General features: G+C 40.2%; 1 protein-coding gene across 1 annotated transcript; it reads right to left on the reverse strand.

Moving 5' to 3' along the window:
* Nucleotides 1-1,284: 1,284 nt before the first annotated feature.
* On the reverse strand, nucleotides 1,285-3,957 carry LOC134368186 (melanoma antigen preferentially expressed in tumors-like). The gene is made up of 3 exons (XM_063084730.1): nucleotides 3,668-3,957; nucleotides 2,607-3,206; nucleotides 1,285-1,798 (listed from the first exon to the last, which is right to left on the reverse strand). The coding sequence occupies exons 1-3, from the start codon at nucleotides 3,955-3,957 to the stop codon at nucleotides 1,285-1,287; spliced, it is 1,404 nt and encodes a 467-aa protein (XP_062940800.1).
* Between the last annotated feature and the right edge of the window lie 6,256 nt (nucleotides 3,958-10,213).

The following is a 10,213-nucleotide window of genomic DNA, read 5'->3' on the forward strand; positions in this document are numbered from 1 at the left end:
TCATTTACATTCAGTCTGTTGGCATTTCAGCATGTAAACGATTAGAAAAAGTTATTAATTAATATTACATCTTTTTCTTACTAAGTCGTTGAAATGCAATGTTTTACCATTTTAATGTGTAATCATACAAACAGATATTTAATTAGTTATTTTAACATTCTATTCTCTTACTAAGTCTTTGAAGTGCAGTGTTTTCACTTCAACGGGTAAACTATATGCACAAATTATTGCTGTAAGAGCAGAGGGAGCAAATGCATATGGAACGATGGGTACCATGAAGGGAACATACATGGTACATTGAGAGAGAGCTACAACATGGTAAAGTAAGGGAAGCAAAGGAAGTAAGGGAAGTACAATAAGTAAAGGGAAGTAAGAGAAAACCTCTCCGAGGAGGTAACATTAAAGCCATGACCTGAGTGTTGAGGAGCTATCCAACAGCATAAAGAGGCCAGCGTGGATTGAACAGAGTGTGTGAAAAAAAAAAAAAAACCTGGGGTACAGGGGGTTTAAATAACTTTCCCAAACGCCCTAAGAAAGAGTAGGGGAACAGACAAATCATAGGAACAGCTGTATTCTGAGTGGCTGGAAGTAGGGGCTTTGTCTTATTTGCCTTTTTATTCTTAGCACCTGGAACAGTACTGAACTAATAAGAGATCCTTGGTGAATGGGTGTGATATAAGGAACGACTGAGCCACAGGGTTCTAAGACCTAAGAAAGGAGGTAGCAACGGACTGATAAAGACACCAGTAGGTAGTGGACATAGGTTTGGTTTGTTTGTTTTGGTTTGGTTTTTTTCCTTTTCGATGCAAATAGTTTCTCATAAGCAGCCTAAGGCCGTCATAAATATGAGAAGTTTAAAGGACCTTGGAGGGTAAAATTATTGGCTTCAATAACCACCAGCTATTCCAAAATATCATCAAGAAAAGGTTTCAACTCTTTTGACTTGTGTCAAGTACCCGTAAGTGAACCAATTAGTCTGGGCAGGGAAATGGTATACCATGACTAGGTCAGCCAATGTCACATGCCCAACACTGTGGTCAGGAGCAAGGAGGAGGATTTGGAGGACAATGGGTAAGAGACCCATAGGACCTCTCAAAGCCCTCTGTTTTCTTTAGAGTTCTTTATTTTTATAGAGGTCAGTTACACATGGAATCTTCCTAACGCGAGGTTCCTGGAACTATAAAATTTTACATATGTGTCTCTAAAGCTTGGGCTACAGGTGAGAACACTACGTGCTTTAATGGCCACACGTCAGTGTTAAATCAAGTCCTTGTACCATGAAAATCACTCAGGAGAACTGGTCCAGCGCATGTCATTCCGCTTTACCACCTGCAGCATCGCCTTCAATTGGGCCTGCACTTCAGAAAGCTTCTGTCGGTTCAAACTGCGAGGATTATGCAATTGTTCATAGCAATGGACAGGGACAGGATAAATTACACGCTTCAGCTCCGTCAGGTTTGTTAAGTGCTGCAGAAGACTGGTGAGCACACTCATTGTAATGGGGTTGGAGGCAAAGCTAAAGACACGGAGGTGGGAACAGCGGCTCAGGGCCGGAATGACAGCAGTGAGAGTAGAATCAGTCATCAGGCAATCATCTATCTCTAGATACTGCAGGGTGCCTGAGACACTCACCAGCAGAGTCTGGAAGTTCTCAGAAAGTTCCCAGGATATCTCGACATTGCTGAGACTCAGCAATCTTAGATGGGTGGCTGCAGGGCTCTGGGACAGGACAGTGATGCCTCTGTTAGAAAGTCCACAGAAAGAGAGATACAATGCATCCAACTGAGGTGGCAGGTATCTGTAGACAGAAAAAAGAAAGTTATTTCTGCACAATGAGGATTGGACCAGGACAAGGAGTCCTGAGTTAGAGGTATCTACGGCTCTAGAATAAACTAATTTGCACATATGTTGCAACAGCAGTTAACAATGTGGGCTTTGGAATCAGACTCTAAGAAAATTACTTTTCCACTCTCAGATACAGTTTCTTAAATCTTTAAAACATGCACAATAGCAACTATTATGTAGAGTTGCGGGAAAGATTAAGTGGAAAAAAATTTAATGCACTTAGTACTTACAATGAAATCAATGGTGGATTTAGTTTACTTATTTGGTGGGGAGGGAACTGGGAAAGCAGTCAACTAAGGATTCCCTTTGACCAAAACCCAAATGACAAGCACTCTACTCAGGGCCTAACGCTTGGGTAAAATACAGGAGCAAAATGATCTGGCAGTATTAACTGTTCTAGCCAGACCATGATGAGGTGCATCAGTGCCACAGCATAAAACATTTCTCCATCTGAACGTCTCCCCTTCCTCCCTAAAAGGCTGTAAACTCCAAGGGGAGAAGGACTGGGTCTTTTTCACCAATGTATCTACAGACTTATCATGGTGTCTGCACATGGTCGACTGACTGACTGAAAGAATGAATGATCACATCATAATTTTCTAGCTTCTCTAGCCTGGCCAGTTTCATACACCCAGCAGTGCCCATATTGAGGTGGAAGGAGGAATGGGTTACAAGGAGATTAGGAATATCCAAGAATGGTTGCTCTCCTGTCTTAACAACGGGGTGGTTCAGGGAACCCAGGTCTTTCCCCAGCTCCTCACCTGAGCAGTTCCTGAAGCGGATGCGTGCGGCAGGAATACAAACGGATCTGCTGAAGGGTGTTCATCTGCCCAAGATGGGTGAGAAAAGTCCCAAAGCGTCTCCTCACACAAGATGTAAAACGGATGTGAGACATACTAAGGCTGTGGAGGTGGGTCATCTGAGCCAAAAGGGTGGTGACTTGACTCAGATAAATGTCATCCACTTTCAGGTGACCAATGCATCCCATATCCAGAAGCTGCAGGATGTGTTCGTGGGCAAGCCTTCCATCAAATTGCAAAACTCTGCAGCAGAGGTGCAAGGACCCAAAGCTCTGCTCTACTTTATTTCGAAGTAAAGAAAGAAATCGCCCTGTTCTCCAGGTACTATCTAGGGAAATGTTCACTAATAATTCCACAGGTTCCCTGGATGACTGAGGCTCAGACTCTGAATTTACAGTTCCGGGGCACCTAACTCTTTGTGGGGTTTCTTCTGTTTTCACAATAGAGTGCTGAGAGTGAACACATGAATGAAAACAGAAAGGGAATGTGGTCCTGATCTCAGAGCATGTGGTCCTGCAGCCTGGATTCTGACTTAAATCTAGAATCCTCAGTTTTGGCGCCCTGTAAGGAGAGGAGAAGACAGAATATCTGAGAGGTAGCTGATTTTAATACAACCCAGCAGGATCAATGATGGGAAGCTGAAACAAAATCCCTTTATCCCTGGTCTTCAGTCCATACACCATTTACCAACAAAGCCTTTTCCATAAAAATTTAGCGCCTTTCTTTCTTTTCCCCATCTTTTCTTCTCTTCTGATGATCCCAGTCTCAATGCCCATGTCCTTTTTCCATGTAATCATACCCAGGAGGCAAATCTATTAATAGTATCCTCAATCCCTTCTGTTCCATAATCAACTCTGTAAGACATTAGAGTCCTTAAGGTGACCCCAAATGTTCCACCAACAGCCTCACAGAGATCCTCAGCATTCACCATTAACTACCTTTGAAAGACTGTTAGGCCGTCTCCTACGCCCGTCTCATACCCTCCTGCTGACTCACTATGTCTCTATTATACATAGTCTTACCAAGAAGAAGAGTTCTGGGCAGGAAGGATCTGTAGACCGTCAATCATAGCTTCGAAATTGTCATATTGTGACTCCCGTACTCTCAATGTCCCGACGTGGAGACAGGGATAGGGCCAAATCCTCACCATTTCCCTCAGTACCTTCTTATGACCACCCAAGAAGGCGGCAGTGAAAAACGGAGCGAACATGACTCTTGGGAGCTCTTCAAGGGCATGGATAGCTACACGTTCATTACTCAGCAGACTTCGTACAGCAAGGTCTAGTAGTGTGGCTGGGGCGTTTTTGTCCATCTTTATGAACCTGCTTCAGAGTGAAGAATATTTACAAATCCTGAGAAGACATTCACAGTCCCTTATCTGCCACCAAGGTTAGCAGTGGACAAAATATTTATTGAATAAATACTTGGGTATTTCAGACAGTTCATGAAAAGATCCGTATTATCTTTTAATTCTGTTTTTCCATGAACTTTTTGAAGTACCCTTGTAGATGGTGAATCAGGCAGCCACCTCAGGAGACCTCCACTGTAGACATAGAATAGGAATAGACTCGAGTGTGTGTGTAAGAGTTTACGTTTGTGTGTGCCTTCATACATATACATATTGGCATAAGATAAAATGTCAGTAGAAATCAGGGGTAAGTGAGCAGAAGACAACATTGACCATCTATCTACCTGCCTCTCAATACTTCCTTCCAAAATGATGCAAATCACCAAGAAAAAACAAATGTAAATCTGTCCAAAAGCACATACTCATCATCACTTAGAAACAGATGACAAAACTTCAAAATAATTGTGAGTAAAACGAGAAAAAGCACGATATTCCAGCACATGATCTGTCACACGCTCATCAGTGGGCTTAGTGGCAAGCAAAGACAGACCAAGAAGAGCTGCAAGAGATACTGAGGAAGAAAGATGGCAAGCTTAAAGTTGATCTAAAAGTACGGCCAGAATGACTAGGCCCATGATAAGTCTGAAAATACCAAAAAGATATCCTGGAAGATAAGAGCAGGGTCTATAGAGAAGAGACTTCAAAATATGTGACATTTAAAGAGGTAGGGAAGACTTACAAGACTTAAAAATAGCTTCACAGTGTTATAACACCAAAGTCAAGGGTTTGGATCCCCATATCAGCCCACCACAAAAAAAAAAAAAAAAAAAAAAAAAAAATGGAAGAAGAAGAGAAACGGCAAAGAGGAAGGGTGAAGCATCCTTTGGCATTTAGTAATGATGGGGAAAAGAAACAAAAGGGGGAAAAAACAAAAATGGAAAAGAAAAATGCTCTTGCAGGACATGAGAGAACCACAGAATCAGAGCACTCAAAACTTCTCCCTCTGCCACCAAAACAAGCAAAGAAAAAGGCTTAAAGGCCTGGACTTTGCTATCCCGACAAAAATTGGCATCGTTAAAGTAGGATTTTTGTAAAACAAACCAATATCATACAAATACACCAAAGGAAGAAAGAAATTCCATACAAAAACATTCTTAAAAAAAGATGAGGAAACAAAACTTCTCACAAAGCAAACAACCATAAAGCGGAAAGAAACTAAGTGAACAGTTCAAACAGAATTAATCATATTCAAACAAGCATTTGAGGATATGAGACCTACCTCGGATCAGAATATTTATAAAAATATAAAAATAGAAATGGACTAAAAAGCTTCTGCACAGCCAAAGAAACAATTAACAGAGTGAAAAGACAACCGACAGAATGGGAGAAAATATTCACAAACTATGAATCCCACAAGGGATTAATATCTAGAATATACAAGGAACTCAAACAACAGTAAAAACAAACAAACAAACAAACAAACAAATCCAACTAAAAAATGGGCAAAGGAGCTGGATAGGCATTTCTCAAAGGAAGATACACAAATGGCCAACCTACGGATGAAAAAGCGAATGCTCAACATCAGTAAGCAGCAGGGAAATGCAAATCAAAACCACATTGAGATATCACCTCACACCAGTTAGACTGGCCAGAATCAGAAAGACAGAGAATAACAAATAGTGGAGAGGATGTGGAGAAAGAAGGGCCCTCCTACACTGTTGGTGGGACTATAAGTTAGTGCAGCCCTTACGGAAAACAGTATGGAGGTTCCTCACACAACTACAGATAGAGCTGCCATATGATCCTGCAATCCCACTGTTGGGTGTACACCCAAAGGAATGGAAATCATCATGGCGAAGGCATGCCTGCACTCCCATGTTTATCGCAGCTCTATTTACAATAGCTAAGAGTCAGAAGCAAACTAAATGTCTACTGACAGATGACGGGGTAAGGAAAATGTGGTATATAGACACAGTGGAATACAACTCTGCCATAAAAAGGAGTGAGATTGTGCCATTCACAGCAACATAGATGAACTTAGAGAAAATCATGTTCAGTGGAATAAGCCAGACTTACAGAAAGAGAAATACCACATGTCCTCACTGATAAGCGGCAGCTGAAAAAAGGAAGGAAAGAAGAATGATGCAACAATCACAAAAATTCCTTGAACTCTCAAAAGGAGAGGACAGAACTGAGGACACCAGCGGTGGGAAAGGGGGAGGGGGAGGAGAGGTTAAGGAGGAATTGGTAAAGGGCCACAAAAAAAAAAAATGTTTACATTGTGTAATGATAAAATTTTTTTTAAAAAGTCTGAAGTAAAGATTTTACATCCAGCAGGGCTGACCCTTCAAATATCACAGCTTATAGAAAAACAGTTTTCAACAGACAGGAACTTAGGAGATTCTGCACCCCTCAACCCTATCTGAGGAATCCACTAGAGCAGGAGTCTGTAAGCTGTGGCCCATTGGGTCAAATACAGTCCAGTTCTTGGTTTTGTAAATAAAGTTTTACTGGAACACAGCCATGCACATTCATTTATATCTTATCTATAGATGTTTTTGTGCTGCAATGACAAAGTTGAGTAGTTATGACAGAGACACTATGGTCCACAAACTTAAAATATTTGCTATATGGCTCTTTACAGGAAAAGTTTGCTCACATTGTAAAGAAGACCTGGGATTTTGATTCCGCATGTGATGGCAGAGAAAACTTCCTTAAATTACAGATAGCTCAGTGGAATAATAGGCGAGAAAACCAAAAAATACAACCCAAGTACAAATACATATGGAAATTAGCATATGATAAAGGTGGCATGTAAAATCATGAGGGCAAAGATGGTCATTGACTAAATAGTGTTGGAGCAATTGAGGCATTAGGAAAAATAAAAGTGGACTGATACAATACACCATACACAAAAATAGACTGCACACGTATTAGGGATCTGAACATAAAAAATGAAACGATACAAGTTCTTGAAAAAAATCTGGCAGAGCTCTTCTTTAACCTTGGTGTAGGGAAAGGCATCTAACTATGATTCAAATTCCAGAGGCAATGAAAGAAATGAATAACCAGTTAGACCACATAAAAACGAAAGAAAGTGTTGCAAAAAATACATCATAAATAAATCAAAACACAACTGGCAAACTGGGATAAAGTATTTGCAGCATATACCTCAGACAAATGGATAATATTCCAAATACATATATAGAATTCTTAAATATTGAACGACAAAATGACCAAAAACTGGATCGAAAAATGAGGAAAAGACATGAACAGACAATTCATGCAAAAAAATATAGAAAGTCCTCAAACATGATGTGTCAAAACTTACTCACCAACAGACAAAAACGTACATTAAACCAACAGCGTGATACCGTTTCTCACCTAACACATAGGCGAAAGTTTAAAAAGTGAGGCAACACATTCTGTTAGTGAGTCTGTGTGGAAACGGTCATTCTCATAACATTGCTAGTGGAAATGAAAACCAATACGACCCTTCCAAAGAGAAATCTGGAAATGCCTAAAGAAACTACATATGCACCTAACTTTTAGCCCAATAATCTCACTACTGGACATATACTTCGAAGATACATTTCACCAGTACAAAGTTATTTGTGCCCAAGGTTATTCACTGAAGCATTGTTTGTAGCTGCAAAATGCTGGAAACACATTAAAAGCCCACATATAGATGAGTGGTTGAATAAAGTATAGTACAGCCATGCAATGGAGTCCAGTGTAGCTGTAAGAAAAAGAATGATGAAAATCTGTATGACACGGTGTGGGGTGATTTCAGGAAGGCTGTTAAATGACAAAGGCAAAATGGAAAGAAATATGAATAGTATGCTATCCTTTGCGTAAGTAGGGAATATAAGAAAACATGTGTGTATCTGCGAATTGGTGCAAAATAAATACAGAAAAGGTTGAACCAGAAAATAAAGAAATTGGTTATCCTATGGGGGAGGGTGGGAAAGAAATAGCAAGAAATGGGGAATGGGAATGAGGTAGAAGGAATGAGGAAGAAGCGATACTTCTCTGAGTACACTTTGTTTCTGTATAGGCCTGACTCCGAATCATAGGAACATTTCTATCCAAAATATAAATAAACAATTAAAATCAACCAGGATATGGAGGGAAACGCAAAGTCGAATACAAGTAGCAGCAAAGTCAGCTAACTGTATTACAAATGATTAATTTATCCACACTGAAGGAGTGAGAAAGAAAATATTTAAGTGAGGAAACTTTGGAAAACCATATTTTGACAGTATCTTCTAAGGCTGAAGACAAAAAAGAACTGTACACAAATACAAGTTAGTAAATCTGTTTCCAACAGGGGTATTGGTTAGCAATTCTGAAGCTATGTGTGCACACACCAGGAATGAACAAATAAGTAAACGCATCATAGATAATGAAAGCCAGGTCAGAGAATGAATTTACAGATAAGGCTAGAATGGTCTGGAATCAGAAATATCAGTATGAGTTCCTGGCTTTTAATATCTATACAAATAGGTAGATGCAGAAATAAACATAGATGTATCTATAAGCATGGGAATGTACATACAATATATTTCCTACCTCTGTCCGTGGAGAGAGCCTAGCAGCAATGAAATTTCGGTAACAATGAATATACACTGAAATACAGGTTTCTAAATGTTATTCTCCAAGGAAAGGAACCAGGGCTCCTTGTAGAAATAGTTTTAATCCAGAGGTACGGTGGGGGAAAACAAAGAAACAAACAAACAAACAAAAGAACACAAGATGGATGTGAACATCTTATTGTGCCAGAACATAAGGAAGTGTGCAAGAAAGAATGGGGGCATATCGAAAGACCACAGAACCAACCAAAGAACGCTCCCAATGGCCAAAGCTGGAACAGTTTGAGGAACAAAGTAAATAATAATATAATTTGATTATAACTCATAGTATAACATAATTATTCACGAGCCCATACTGATGTACATAAATTGAACAAATAAATGGGGGGAAAAAACCAGCTCTTCCTTACAGAAGAATTCCAATGAATACATGTAGTAAGAATGAGGAAAATAGAAAATTACCATTAGGAAACATATTTGTTGTAGGCAAGATACCTAGATGGATTCCAAAAGTAATGGGTCAAAGTCTGAGAAGAAACAGTATATTTTCGGAGCCTTAAAGTATTTCCCACACCCTATCAATTACTAAAAAACGGGAAAATAGCAATGGTATGGTGGAGCAGCCTAACTGCCACCACTTTAACCAAGTAATCAAGGTGGACATTAGTAGTAATACAACATATGGGCATCATATACCTACCCCCTGACATGATTCACAGAGAAGGGAACAAAATAATGTTAGCAGTAATGTGATATAAGACCTAAAATTAAGGCCTAATAATATGTGTGCCTTGACATCTAGGAGAGAGGGGATGACCGTTTATGGCTTACCCACAGGTTCTGCTCCCTGTTGTGTTCCCACAGAAAAAGGTCCCCTAGCCAAAGTACCCTCCTTATCATGTGGACCGGGCACAGTGCTTACTTATCCCTAAGTAGCAGGTTTCAGTTCTCACCCAGCCCACAGAATTATGCAAAGAAGCCAGTCATCCTCCCATGAACCGAGGGGCACTTAATCCTCTTACTACAATACTGCGCCCTACAGACCCTGCTTGTCCACTTTCTTCCAGACTGTGATGCTGTGTGGCTCTGCCTGGCCTGTGGTGTCCTACTCTCCCAGGCTGTGAGTAGATGTGACTAATAAACTGCTGTGGATTTCATCTGTCCAATGTTGGGTGCCATGTGTTTGGCCACCCCCACAACACTAGGGTGGGAAGCACACGCTCACCAATGGGGTGAAGGGGAGGAGAATAAAACATGTATTTTTGCCACAAATGCAGAGCTTCAATCTAATCATAAGAAAACATCAGATGACCCCAAGTTGAGAGACATTCTACAAAATACCTGACCGGTATCTTCAAAAGTGTCAGGCTTCTGAAAGACCAGTGAAGACTGAGGAACTGTCAGCCTGGAGCAGAGTAGGCAGAAATGACAGACAAATACAACGGGGTATCCTGAATGGGATCCTAGGATAGAAAAGGACATTATGTGATAACTGGTGAAATTCAAATAAATTCTATATATTAGATATCGTAGTATTACATTGATAGTAATGTTTTAGTTTTGGTAATTTTTCGATGGCTATATAAGATGTCAACATTAGGGAAATCTGGGTGAAGGCTCCCTGTACA

Source organism: Cynocephalus volans, chromosome X (genome assembly GCF_027409185.1).
Source record: "Cynocephalus volans isolate mCynVol1 chromosome X, mCynVol1.pri, whole genome shotgun sequence".
NCBI classification, from domain to species: Eukaryota; Metazoa; Chordata; class Mammalia; order Dermoptera; family Cynocephalidae; genus Cynocephalus; species Cynocephalus volans.